At 35.1% G+C, this 14,922-nt stretch overlaps 1 protein-coding gene across 1 annotated transcript in view; it reads left to right on the top strand.

The window, feature by feature from the left end:
• Tmem244 (transmembrane protein 244) overlaps nt 1–14,922 on the top strand; it is a 35,385-nt gene that overhangs the window by 11,927 nt on the left and 8,536 nt on the right. The window contains exons 2-3 of the mRNA XM_015497684.2: nt 6,870–6,955; nt 11,148–11,221. Coding sequence (XP_015353170.2) covers nt 6,870–6,955; nt 11,148–11,221 — 160 coding nt within the window. The remainder of the gene's footprint in view (nt 1–6,869; nt 6,956–11,147; nt 11,222–14,922) is intronic.

Genomic DNA, 14,922 nt, shown 5'->3' with positions numbered 1-14,922 from the left:
CTGACAGTTTTTGGAAAGCAACTTGGAAAGCATTTATCAAATCATAAGTATCCATAAACTGAAGACTTTTGCATGTTTATTCCATTTTTAAAACAGTTTTGCGATTGTGCACAAACAAGAATGAGTGGAAGCTTTTTAATAAAGAAATTGCATTCATAATGATCTTTATGAGAACATAATAAATCTTTGGTTACCATTAATTACTCCCCATAGTCAGACTAATGAGGACTGTATTAAGGAGAAAAGAGAGAATTAAAGAGTTCCCAACAGAGAATAATAAGTCAGGAAAACTTCTGAAGTTAGTGAGGTGTCAGCCGAGACCTGTAAAGATGAGTGGGAGTTAGCCTTCCAAAGAAGGGAGCATTAGTTCTAGACAAGGGGAGTGGCAATGACCTTTCCCAGGAATAGAAAGTACTTAAGCATGACTGGCATGCCAAAAGAAGGGCAAACACAAAGGGAGTAGCAGAACCCAGGGATGACCTTCATCTATGTACAGATACTACTATGAAATGTTTTTGTGTTTTTCTTGTCCACCAGTTCCTCTATTAGAGGTGACATTGTCTTGGAGAATTAGGTTTGCTGCAGAAAGAATGCAATGAAGAGGAACATTTGGTGTTGGGGGTGTTTGCTTTTTTGGCTTCCAAAATGTGTTCCAACAATAGACTGACAAGCGGAGACCAGAGAGAGCTTGACTCCCCTCCACAGGGATATAGCTGAGGGGCAGAAGTTCTGGAAGGAGAGAAGAGGAAGATGATGCAGTGGTAGCAGTGGTGGGGTGCATGGAGAAGAGCAGAGTCCACAGGGTAAGATAACCTAGAACTCTTTGTCACTGGTGTCATAGAGCCAAAAGGAAGATGAGTTCCAGGATGGAGATAGATCCTTCACAGATCCCCACCATTGTGCTGTGTGGCTGTGGAAGGTGTGTTCCTCTTAGCTGGTAGCCATAGCCAAGGGCCTCCTCATTGCCCTTGTATGGTCAAATCCAACATCATGCCCTCTGGTCCCTGACACTTTGCCAAGATCATGGAATTTCCCAGTGATCCGCTTCCCTTGCCTTTCACCTCATCTCAGTGGCCCAGAACACTGGTAAAGCCCCTGAAATCATGTGTTCTGGACATGTTTTCTTATTATAAATATGGGTCACAATTCTTATCCAGCAGCATTGTTGTGAGGATATAAGGGAACAGGGCTTACAGTGGAGAGCTTGACACCTTGAGTGCATAGCCATTAAACAAGTTACCCCTTATTCTATTCCTCATTAATAAAACCACAGTTAAAAGTTCATAAAAAGCCAGGTGCAATAGCACATGCCTCTAATTCTGTAATCCTTGATCCTGTCTCAAAATAAAAAATAAAAAGGGCTGGGCATGGGAATGTAGCTCAGTGGCAAAGTGCCCCTATGTTCAAACCCCAGAACAGAATAAGACGAAGAAGAAGAAGAAGTTGTTGTTGAAGTTGTTCAAAAATATACTCAGTGGTTAAAGAAATTAAGAGTATTAAAAAAGTAAAATGTGTATAATTAAAATACAACAATATAATGAATTCCTCTTACCTGTCACCCACCCTCACAATTATCAATTCATGTTCAATATTGTTTCATCATTCCACATTTATTTCCAGTTTTTTATTTTGAAGCTAATCCAGACTTGAAGGACTTTTAAAACACCCCTCCACACACATACCATTATCACAGCTTAAAAACGTATCCATAATTCTTTAGCATCATTAAATACTCAGTCAAGTTTAAAAAGCCAAATGTCTTATAAATGTCATAATATTTTTTTATAGTTTGTTTGGTCCAGGATCCAAATATCTTTTTGAAAAAAACAATAAAAATTTTGGCAGTACATAAATATCTAGATTGCTATGAAGTCTGATTCACATTTATTGGATTTTCCTAGAGTGCCATAATGATATTTATATCATAATGAAGTCATGTGTTCTGTCATTTAGACAGCATTGCTAAGTGCCTTTCCTTTGGTAATTGATACAATTTTTTTTTTCCTGATCTCAATTCTGCCACTAAACAAAAGTATGCCATTGAACCATTAGCTCAACTTAAGTTCTCATTTCTGAAATCCTATTAAAAAGAATGTGTTACAATAGAATTGATTGTTCAACACAGTATTAAAGTTTTAAACTTTCCAAGTGGGAGGCAGGCTAGCACAAGGTTAAGAAGAGGGTTGACATCCAGAAGGTTTGGGCTAGAGCCCTGCCACCACATACAGGCCACATGAACTGGAATAAGTTTCTTAACTTCTCTTTACCTTGGTTTCTGAATCTATGAAATGAAGGCAATAGTCAACCAAACCTAGACAGTTTCTTTTTATGTATGTGTATAGTGTTCCACTGTCAATTATAACTAATTAGAACAAATTAAACAATAAAAATAAATAAATAAAAAGGAAAAATATATGTGCATAGTAGTAGGGTATAGAGAGGGCCAAATAAAATGAGAAAATGTGAGTCCAGGGATTGCTACATAGTAACCCCTCAATAAGCAGTTAATATGATTAGACAGTGGACTGTTCAGAGCAGGAGATGAGGGGTCAGCAGAGCTTAGACCTATGTTGTTCAATATGGTCTTCACTAGCCACATGGGGCAACTGAGCTCTTGAAATATGGCTCATTGAAGCTGCGCTGTGTTCTGGTAAAATGCACTCTGGAGCTCTAAGACACAGTTTGACAGATGACAAAAAATATCTCAATAATTGTTAGTTTTTAGAACATGCTGAAATTATATTGGATAGATTGGGTTAAATAAGTATCAATTTCACACTTTTGAAACATTTAGGAATGTGACTGATAGAAAAATTTTAAAATTATATGTGCGGCTTGCATTACATTTCCTTCAGAGAGCCCTGGGTTAGATCAACAATTGCCATTCCTACCATTCGAAATGGATCTTGTTCTTTTTCTTACTGTTCATCTAGTTAAGCAAGTTGGGAGATATAATCAATGACCCTGTGTCCCTTAACATGGGCCACTTGTCTGTTCTGTTTCCTTAGTAGCTCATGCATCTGCCCTCTTTTCCAGCTCCCCTGCTTGCCTAGGTTATTAAAATCCCGTTTAAATGCTTCCTTACCTAATGTCCCCTCGGATCCTTCAATCGTGCAGTCTCCCTGTGGCCTTTAGAGACATTCAGAATTCTTCATCAAGGCATAAAATTCCCTTCACAACTGACCTCAACTCTTTAAATACTCTTACCTCCCCTTCAGCTTAGCTTCAGTCAAGTCTTCACAAGTGCTTCTCCTGCCTGTAGCAACCCCTCACCCTCGCCCCAGTTCATCACAAATAGCAAGATTTGAGTCCTAGCTCTACCATTTATTGTCAAACTGAAAAAGTCACTAAATATCTCTGAGCTTCATTTTTATTCTCCCTGAGAAAGGAATACTGATAGAATCTGCCACTCATTTGTTGTAAGGAACAAATGAAGTACTGCATTGTACAAATGGTTCCTGATATATTGTAAACCTATGATAAATGTTACTGTTGAACATTTCCTGGAAAAATATGTGTGCCCTCACAGTACCCACACACTATGTATCCTCCCCTGGTTTCTCCCTTGGGCTTTCACAGCATTCTGAACATCCCTCAACCATAGCTCCTCTTTCTGTATTTTAGCCATCTGTTTACTCATCATTCTTGCCTCTGGATCCGTGTAGCTCTCAAAGTGTGGTCACAGGAACAGCAGACCAAACATCCCTAGTAGCAAGGCAGATTCCTGGGGCCCATCCCAACCTACTAAATCGGAAACTCTGAGACAATCTGCATCTTAACAGATCCTCAATGTGAGCCTGAAACTTGTGCTTTTGAGAATGACTATTAGAGCAGAGCTCCATGGCTGGGACTATAATTTAATTCATCTTGCATTGGTGCCCAGCTCAGTGACCATTTGTAAAATAGGAAAAAAAAAATGATTGAATGAATACTGACAATAGTGTGGGGCCACAAAAGGACATCAAGCAGGGGAATGCCATTGTGTGTCTTTTAGAAGGTTAGTTCTATAGGTTGGGTTGAATTAGATTGGAGGGAGAAGTAACTCCAGGGAAGTGAATTTGGGTATTGAAAAATTATCACTTGAAAATCTGGATTTACCGTTCAGGTAGAAAAAAGTAATTATTTACAAAAAATATGTTTTCCTTTTAAAAACATTCCTTGTAAACTTATCTTAAATGTATTATTTTAACATCATATTTTATGTAGTGTTTTATGAATTTGTTGCAAAAAGTAGGCATGTATATATGAAATCATTAATAAATATATTCTCTCACAAATTATGACTAAATTTTCAAAAGCAGTTCTAAAATCTTGAACAGATTTAGTATTTGTGAGTTTTCTATGTATGTAGCACAATTCTCTGGATTATAAAAGTAAAATTTTACAACAATTGTGTGTTTAAGAATTAAAATAACATTTAAAGTTCAATATTAATATAGAAATAAAAATAGTTTTGTTTGAAAGTATGTCTTGGTGCAGAGACTATATGTTACTCATCTTATTTTGAATTAAAATAAGCCAATTACCTGGAAAAATTTCAACTTATAAGATATTAGTGCTCAAATTAAAAGAAAAACTAATATTAATACGTAGCATAAAGAGCAAAGGAAACCCAAAGACCCAGGACTCTTAAGAAAATTATAAGGCTGAAGAAGCCTCTCCGTGTTACATACCCATCTCACATCAGCAGATTCTCTTCCCAACACTTGGAAAGAAATTAGGTTTATTCGTGAGCACGTTTGAACCTTCATCTCAGATAAAGATTTCACATTTTCTCCTGAGCTCTGAATAATCGCTACAAAATGAGGGCTTTTAGCCCTTTACATTTTTATTCCTCCATTTGGAAGACACTACTAGTTACCCATGCCTATTACTTTTGCCTTGCTAATAGAACTTCAATTTTCATTTTATGGAGGCAGTAGCTGTCCATCCCTAGGAGCAAAGTCACAATACTACAAACCCATCCTGGCAGCCCCCTCCGACTCTTTGCCTGTGATTGTTTAGTCCATGGGCACCTGGCATGGTGATGGTCAATGTAGTAAAATGGGAAGCCTGATGGGGACTTCTAGGAAGGAATTTTTATTTTCTAATAAAAGAAAAGAGACTCTTACACCCATTTAAAAGATTTTTTTTTTTGTACTTGTAGATGTATAGAATGTCTTTATTTTATTTATTTTTACGTGGTGCTAAGAATCTAACCCAGTGCCTCATACATGCCAGGCAAGCACTCTGCCACTGAGCTACAGCCCCAGCCCACATTCTTTTACATCTTCTTTTAAAATGTTTAGTGTCAGCCATGATGGAACCACAAGGCTATTCAGGTCTTAGGGAGATAAAGAGGACAGAGAAAATAAAGAAATGAGGGAAGGGAAGCTGAGGAACCTGAGGGAGGGGAGATTAAAAGGTAAAATATGGAGATTCTAAAGGAAAAGGGGGGAGATTAAAATGAGGGGTGGGGAGAAAGAGATTATACAACAGAGACTAAGAGGAGTGAGGATGCTCGTGGGTGGGGTGTGGGAAGATGCTGAAGATCCCAGTGTCTAACAGTCCTGGATTCCCACAGTCCTCTTGGCTCTGACAGTTCACCCCTTTATTTATTTATTTGTTTGTTTGTTTGTTTATTTATTTATTTTGTAGGGAGGGAAAATACCTTGCGTGGTGTGCTAGGCAAGCATCTACCACTGAACCACACCTTCAGCACCACCAGTTCACCCATTTTTAAGTAGTCAAAAGAAGTAAATTCTTGGTAAATCTGTAAAAATGTGGTTTATTCGGGCACCTGGATGTGGTGTGCTGGGTGCTAATGACCTTCTCTTGTCTCTGGTGGAGAGCATCATCTGCACCCCAAACTATTCAAGAACTTGTGAATTTGATGAACTGGTCATTCAGAGAAAATGAATAATCCTAAAGTGTTAAAGAGTGTTGGCTAAACAAAAAAGACTTTAAAAAAGATTCAAAAGTGAACAAAATAAATCTAATAATTCCTGTGCAAAATACTGACATTTTGTTTTATTCATAAGAATATATTTTGCAAGATTAATAGTGAAGTTCAGTATGCTTTTGATTCTCTACTGGCTTTTAAAGTATTTCTTCACATGAGATACTGATATATTTATATTCTTTGCTCATTTTTTTTCCTGTTGGTTTGTTTGCTTTTTTATTTGTATGAGTTTATATATTATAGACATCAATCCTTTGCCTATGATATATATGTTGCAAATATTTTCTCCCAACCTCTTTTTTGGCAGTAAGTCTTTAATCCATTTGAAATTGATTGTGGTATCTGACATAAGACCAGAATCTAATGGGATTTTTTCTATTTAGAGGTCAGACAATTTTCACACCACCTTTGTTGAGTAATCCAGCTGGTCTCCATTAATGTGCTTGCTTATTAAGGCTCAGATGAGGAAGAGTCCATTTCAGGATCATCTATTGTGATTCAGCCAATTGCTCTGGAAATTCTTACAGACAGACTTAATCACCGTATTATTCTGTGGATTTTTTTTTCACTTCCAAACTTCTTACCGGCTTTCCTATTTTTATTACTATTTTAGCTGACATTTGGAATAAATTAATCAAATTAAGATATAGGTGTTGGTATTTAGGAAATTTGTCCTGGTGGACGGAGGGTAATGATCTGGATTTGTGTACTGAATTAATCCTTGGTACAAATGTACATACTCTGCCAGCCTCTTTGATCAGAAATGCTTTCATTTTGCACTTTGAAGTCATTCCCACCTCATGAGTCCCCATCCAACCCAAGGCTGGCCAGCACTATGTAGAATCCATTCATGATATTTTGTTTGTCAGAGTCACTAATGACAACCATAGGAAACAGCTCTGGGACCACATGCTTGTCTTCTCCACAGGTTGTTCTACAGAACCTTATTACATGCCTCATCCTGTTCTACTCTGTGTACTATGTGTCTCTGAGCATGTGCTGCCTGACACTACAGTAAGTAGCATGTTCTCTTCAATTAAAAAGTTATCATCAAATATAAAAGGAGTTGGTATTTAATATTTGAAATGTCTCTGTGGACAAGGGAATGAAGGTTTCTTTTTTTTTTAGCTTAACAATTTATCAAAAGTGTTGTGATCATAACATGGGTTTTAAATGTTGGAAACTTGTTTACAAAATTTTAGAGTATGTTAAAAATAAAAAGAAAAGAAAAGAAAACATGCATGCAGAGCAACAGTATCCCTGTTTAGCTGAGGAAATAAGCCCTCATATAGTTTGGATCTTTTAAAATTTGTTTCTAATTAGTTATACATGCATTTTGACACATTATACATAAATGCAGTATAACTTCTCATTCTTCTTGTTATATGTGATGTATAATTACTCCAGTTGTGCAGTCATACATGCACATAGGGTAATAATATCCAGTTGATTCCACTGTACTTCCTACCCATACACCGTCCCTTCCCTTCACTCCCCACTGTCCATCCCAAAGTACCTCTATTCTTTCCTATCCACCCCTCATTGTGAATTAGCATCTGCTTATCAGAGAAAACATTCTGCCTTTAGTTCTTTGGAACTGGCTTTTTTCACTTGGCATGATATTCTCCAGCTCCATCCATCTATCTGCAAATGCCATAATTTCATTCTTCTTTAAGGCTGGGTAATATTCCATTGTGTATAAATACCACATTTTCTTTATCCATTTATCTGTAGAAGGACACCTACTTTGGTTCCACAGTTTGGCTATTGTGAATTAAACTGCTAAAAACATTGTTGTGACCTCCTCACTATACTATGCTGATTTTAAGTCCTTTTGGTATACACAATGGAGAAGTAAAACTGGGTCAAATGGTGGTTCCATTCCAAGTTTTCTGAGGAATTTCCATACTGCTTTCCATAGTGGTTATATCAATTTGCAATCCTACCAGTAATGTATAAGTATACATTTTTCCCCACATCCTTGCCAACATTTATTATTGCTTGTATTCTTGATGATTGCCATTCTGACTAGAGTGAGATGAAATCTTAGTGTAGTTTTGATTTGTATTTCTCTAATTGTGCTGGAGATGTTAAACATTTTTTTATATATTTGTTGAACGATTGTTTTTCTTCATCTGTGAAGTATCTGTTCAGATCCTTAGCCCATTTATTGATTGGGTTATTTAATTTTTTTTCACAACACCATTATTCTACTTACTTATTTTTATGTGGTGCTAAGGATTGGCCCCAGGGCCTCACATGAGCTAGGCAAGTACTCTGCTACTGGGCTACAGCCCTCGCCCAGGTTATTTGTTTTTTTGGTGTTAAGTTTTGTGAGTTCTTTATATATCCTGGAGATTATTGCTCTATTTGAGGTGCATGTGGTAAAGATTTTCTCCCATTCTGTAGGCTCTCTCTTCACATTATTGATTGTTTCCTTTGCTGAGAAGAAACTTTTTAGTTTCTTCTTATTTGTTGATTCTTGATTTTACTTTTTGTGCTTTAGGAGTCTTGTTAAGGAAGTCAGTTCCAAAGCTGACGTGGTGAAGATTTGGGCCTACATTGTTTTCTATTAGGAACAGGGTCTCTCTTCTAATGCCTGAGTCTTTGATCCACTTTGAGTTGATTTTTTTGTGAAGGGTGAGAGATAAGTTTTAATTTTATTTTGCTACATATGGATTTCCAATTTTCCTAGCACCATTTGTTGAAGAGGCTATCTTTTCCCCAATGAATGTTTTTAGTCCCTTTGTCTAGTATGAAGTAACTGTATTTATGTGGGTTTGTCTCTGTGGCCTCTATTCTGTATCATTTGTTTGAATGTCTATTTTGGTGCCAATACCATTCTGTTTTTGTTACTGTGGCTCTAAAGTACAGTTTAAGGTCTGGTATTGTGATGCCTCCTGCTTCACTTTTCTTGCTAAGGATTGCTTTGGCTATTCTGGGTCTTTGATTTTTCCAAATGAATTTCATATTGCTTTTTCTAGTTCTATGAAGAATGTTACTGGAATTTTAATAGGAATTGCATTAAATCTATATAACAATTTTTGTAGTATGGCTATGTTCACAATATTAATTCTGACTATCCAAGGGCATGGAAGATCTTTCCATCTTCTAAGGTCTTCTTCAATTTCTTTCTTTAGTGTTCTGTCATTTTCATTGTAGAGGCCTTTCACCTCTTTTGTTAGATTGATTCCCAAGTATTTTTTTTAGGCTATTGTGAATGGGGTAGTTTTCCTAATTTCTCTTGCAGAGGATTCATTATTGATGTATAGAAATGCATTTGATTTATGGGAATTGATTTTATATCCTGTTACTTTGCTGAATTCATTAATTAGTTCTAGAATTTTTCTGGTAGAATTTTTTGGATCTTCTAAATATAGAATCATGTCATTGGCAACTAGTTTCAGTTCTTGTTTTCCTATTCATTCCCTTAAATTTCTTTATTCTTTCTAATTGCTCTGCTAGAGTTTCAAGAATGATGTTGAAAAAAAGTGGTGAAATGGGGCACCCTTGTCTTGTTCCAGTTCTTAATGGAATGCTTTCAATTTTTCTCCATTTAGAATGATTTTGGCCTTGAGTTTAGCATTTATAACTTTTATAATGTTGAGGTATGTTCCTACTATCCCTCGTTTTTCTAGTGTTTTGAGCATGAAGAGGTGCTATATTTTGTCAAATGCTTTTTCTGCATCTATTGAGATGACAATATGATTCTGAAGGCTGTTTAATGGTATATTTTTTTACTTTTGTTTTTAAAGTAAAAAATAAATGTTTCATCTTGAGAATTATCACTGTCTTGAAATATAGTAGGTAGAAACAGGCAGGACTGTTCTTATCTCTTTTAGGACAGTCATGGAAAGAAAATTAAATTATTATTCCCTGAGCTGGTTTGGAATCAGAAGAGTTTTGGAGTAGAATGAGCTTCAAGATAACCTACATCCAATATAAATATTTTCTGACATATACTGGAAGTAGCTTTGGACTGTAAGTCAGGAGATTTGCATTTTGGCATGGGTTCTTACTAATTTCCTGACTCATTTTGACTGAGCCATAGAGTTTGTCTTATTTCAGTGTCTTCTTTTGTTAAATGGAAATAATAATGCCCAAAGGGATTATCATCAGTACAAAATGAAATGATACACTTGTTTTTAATGGCATCATTTCTATGTAAGAATCAGGTTTATTTTTCAGGTGATTTTTTGTGTCGTGATGGCTGAAAATTTTTTCTACAAATTTAGATTGCCAACGCATTCATTGCCTTGAAATAGATTGTGGATATTTATAAATCATTTTCTAAAAATTGAGTGTTTATACATTAATTTCACTGGGCAAGCAAAGACTCTCTATTTTAAAATGTAAATTTATATCACCAAATAATTATTCCAGATTTTTCAACAGAAAGAATGTTATTCAACATGCTTGCAGGCAAACCCAATCAGGAAGCTTCTAGTGCTTACACACAGTCTCAGCTGCTGCCTGACACTGGAAATGATGAAACTATCCCTCAAGCAGGGAAGAGGAAAGACTCTTCAGGGCTCTCTGAGAATGAGATTTCAACAGTTTGTAGTTGATGTGAATCATTGGTGAGAAATTTGAAGTAACTGGACCTTAAAGCTCCAGGTGGCAGCTAACTGGTTGACCAGCTGCACATAATTACAAACTTGGGCACAGTAGAATGTCCAAGTATATATTTTATAGATTCATATTTTAGACAGGAAGGGATCTTAGAGATTAATCTCTTCAATTTACAGTTAAGAAACTGAAACCCTGAGAGGTTAAGTGATTTGTCCACGCTCATAGTTCAAACACCACCAGAATTAGAACCTAGGTCTCATGGCTTCTAACCCTCTGCTCTTTCCATGTACAAGTTCTCTCCCCTCAACATGCAGTGGAAGGAACTACCAAGATCACAGCTGAGTCTTCAAATGCAATTAAGTCCACTTGGTAGACAAAGTGAATTTAATTGGACAAGGAAGACAACATGAACAAAATCTTATTTTGTTGGTGGCCATCCAAGTTGACAAGTTTTTAAGTGTGCTTGACCTGGGTAAATATAATGTCAAATGCTTTTTCTGCATCTATGAGATGACCATATGATTCTGAAGGCTTCTTAATGGCATATTTTTTGTATGTGAATAGTGGTGTGCAAAGCTGTGATGTGCATTATGAACTGTCTCCAGAGTAAACATTTTCCTTTGTAACATCTCAGGGTGTATGAATTGGATGTCCTGGCACCATTTGATTTCAAAACAAATCCTTCATGGCTCAACACAAATTATAAAGGTATTTATTTTAAATTTTAATCCTTATCAATCATCTGTATCTTATATCTGACATCAAAAATTAATTAGGAAAAGTACCATCAGAAGATGTTTAAATGGCTGCTTCTAAGACATAAGGTGATGTAAGTGGAGAACAGGAATTAGAATTCTTATATGAATTTTTATTTCCTGGTATTATGGGTGAAGTTGTGTGCAATAAATATTTCAAAGAAAAAGAAGAATGACAATTTATTGATGTAGCAAAATGTTCCCGAAATATGAAATAGAAAGTGAAATTTTATTTGTGAAGAGTAGAGTAAAATACATGGTACCAGTCTGGAAAATTATACAACAGACTGTTACTTCCCATCTGGGATGACAGAGGACTTTCATTTTTCTACTTACACATTTCTGTTTTGTATTTTTTTTCTTCCCAAAATAGTATAGGATTTGTTGCAGAGGAAATGTTTGAGAGCACAGTAAGATAGCTCAGGTTGACAACAATTAATTAGATATTGAAAAATATCTAGTAGAGAGAATTTGGAATATTTCCAACACAAAGAAATCATAATGTCTCAGGTGATAGATATGCCGGTTACCTTGAACTGACTGTTACACTGTGCCCCATAAGTATGTGCAGTTACTATGTGTCAATTAAAAAATAGAAGTATACAAATAATTCATTGCACAGGAAAAACAATAAGAAAGAATATGCCAAGTAAGATTAAACTTATCTTTTAAATTTAGTATTTGTGCTGAATTTATAGTTAGCTAAAACCTCATCTGTTGATAAGCCATATGTATGTTAATAAAAACAGCCATTTGTATTGAATATATGCCAAGCAGACTTGTTTTGAGGTTGCTCATGGTAAATTTGTCCCACTTTTTAAAAAGGAAAATTTTAATATAATTTTCCATTATAAAATAATACACATTAATGAAAGCTTAGAAAATATCTATAAGTAGAAAGGAGAAAAATTAAATCACAAACTTACTTTCTATGTATAATTATTCTTAATAATCTGATAAATTTCTTCCTACTCTTTTTAAAAAAATGAATTGTCAATTCTTTAACCATTAAAATTCATTAGAAAACATGGGATAATCTTTTTTGGGGGGGGAAATATGCAAATATTCAAAATTACCTGAAACCAAAGAACTAAGATTTTATTTTTATTTTATTATTTTATTTTTTAGAAATGGTAGTACACTTAGATGATCATTAAAAGCCCAGCATTTTCTTCCTGTTGTTATAATTTCTTTTTGATTTGTCTTCTGTTTCTTGTTTCCCCTGTCCCATTCTTTCTATAAATTAATTAATTCTGCAAATATTTATTGAATATCAATGTATTATGAACTTTGCTAATTAAGATTAGGGATTGAATGATAAACAAGTCCCTATCATCAGGAAACTTATCCCTTTTTACACCCTAAAGAAACCAGATTTTAAATATGATTTGCCTAGGAAAGTTGGCCTGAATTAAGACAAAAAAAAAATTTAAAAAGGTTTCAAACATCTTCTTCAAATGAGTAGTCTTGTTTGATGTAATTTGATTCAATTTTGAATATCAAATAATATGTAAGAACAAGAGATATTTATTGTAAGGAGATGCAAGGAGATCTTAACCCTCTCTTCAAGCTCTTCACTATTAAAGGTTAAATTAACATTTTTTTTTAATCAAGACTTTCCACAAATGATAAGGAAATAGTTACAGTAAAGCAAAGTTTGGGTGCATGTGGGTGTATTGGGTAGAGGGAGAAATTTAAAACTCTTGTTAATTTAAAATCTTTGCCTTTGAGTCAGTCAGTGAAGATAGGACAATGTCACAGGCTTTCTGGAGAAGGCTATGTTTATACATAGCAAAGATTAGTGAAGATCCCCAGGATGTCTGGCTCAGTTTACGCTGCTTTTTCTGTTATGAGACATGAACATTTGTACCAAGATATCAGTAAACCCTTAGCCTATTAAATCTTTAATTTTGGGCTCTGGGTGATAAGTGCCCTGACTCTTGAGGGTTGTTGCTTTGAGAATCCAGACTACTTGTTTAATCTTGGAGATAAAATATAAGAGTAATCGCTGAGCCTTGGGCTTGAATTTAGGTTCAGGTTTCTTTGTCTTGATAATTTTGTTACTCAGGAGATCACTTTGAGCAAGGACACTGGCACTGCCCAGTTACACTATTTTGATTTCTAATTCTTTCCTTTGCATTGCAGAGAATAGCTCATCAAGTCCTTTCATTTTAAATTAAAAACCTCCCAACAATATTTTGAAGTAGATAAGAGAGTACCACACTTCCAGTTTATGGGGAAGGAAATGGATTGATCAAGAGGTTAAAATCCTGCTCAAGGTCTTAGAACTCTTAAATTGTAGGATGCTGGTATCCTAATCTCAAATTTTTAAATGTCCTTTAAAACAGGCTTTCTTTTATATAATAAATGAAGTCTACATCCGTATTCTCTATCAATATATGCAAATACAGCTTGTGCAAGGCTAACATCACTATCTCCAAGCAGCTCCTAGTTAACCTAAAAAAATTCCTAAATGCTGATAGAAAAGGTATATTTATTTTCTTATAATGATGTGGAGGCTCTATGAATTATGTTTCAAGGAAGGAGTAGAGTGTGACAGGTGAGGTGATATCACTGTGATACTGCAGGAGAGCTCCTTCTTTGATTTTATGGAGCATAACATGCTGAACTGATCAGTATTGGTCAAATGAATGTCCATGCAACAGTAAAGGAATGAGTATGAATTCTCCATTCAATCTTTGAAGCCTATTGAGTTAAATACAATTGAAGAGGGACAAGGGTGATCCTTTAAAAAGATGTCACCTGGGACTTGCTTGCCTGATGTCTTGCTTACCCATTAGGCAAACACTGGTTTGCTGGTTAATAAACTACTTCTGCACAATAGGAAATAAGGTGATAATTTTATTTTCTGCTTTGAAAAATATAGTTTGCCTGCCTAGATTTATTAGTTCCTGAATTGTATGAACATACCAATCATTGGCTATGTTTTAAAAGGAAAGAAAAGTAATTTTTTTATGGAAAGTAGTATTATTTACAAAGGGACTTTGGTAGTATATCACATATGTTTGTCACTTTAAAGTTTGATGTATTTCTCCTTTGAAACGACTGTAGTTTTAAAGAGCAATATAAAAGACAAGAGGCAAAAGGTTGACCCTTCACATGTTCCGAGCTCTTAGAGATTTGTGGTCCTGACCTGTAAATAACTATCTCTTTATACATGTTCAGGGAAATGACTCTGTGACAACCAGTGAATTTAGAAGTGCTTCCACCCACACCTGTCATTTATGAGGCTTTCTTTCATCCATGGTGATCAGTTATGTTTCCCAGATGACTATCTGAACATATCAAATTAGTACAAAAACACAAAGGAACTTATTTCTAAGTTAAGCACAGCTTGGTACCAAAGAAAGGTTAGTGTATGAGTGTATGAGTGTGTGTGTGTGTGTGTGTGTTTGTGTGTGTATTTAAATGTATATATAATTAAATATATATAATATATAGAGAGTTTATAATAATTCAGAACAAATTTATTTCATTGATTTTATTAATTTTAGTGTCTCTTAAAAATGCGATTTGCAATACAATAACAGATCAGCATGTATAGCTTATATTGTAACTTTATTTTATTTTATCTTCTAAAATGCTAAGTACTAAGAATATGAAGCAGAAATTATATTATTAGCTATTTTTCTG

Source organism: Marmota marmota, unplaced genomic scaffold (assembly GCF_001458135.2).
Source record: "Marmota marmota marmota unplaced genomic scaffold, marMar, whole genome shotgun sequence".
NCBI classification, from domain to species: Eukaryota; Metazoa; Chordata; class Mammalia; order Rodentia; family Sciuridae; genus Marmota; species Marmota marmota.
This window is presented reverse-complemented; position numbering and strand designations above follow the sequence as displayed.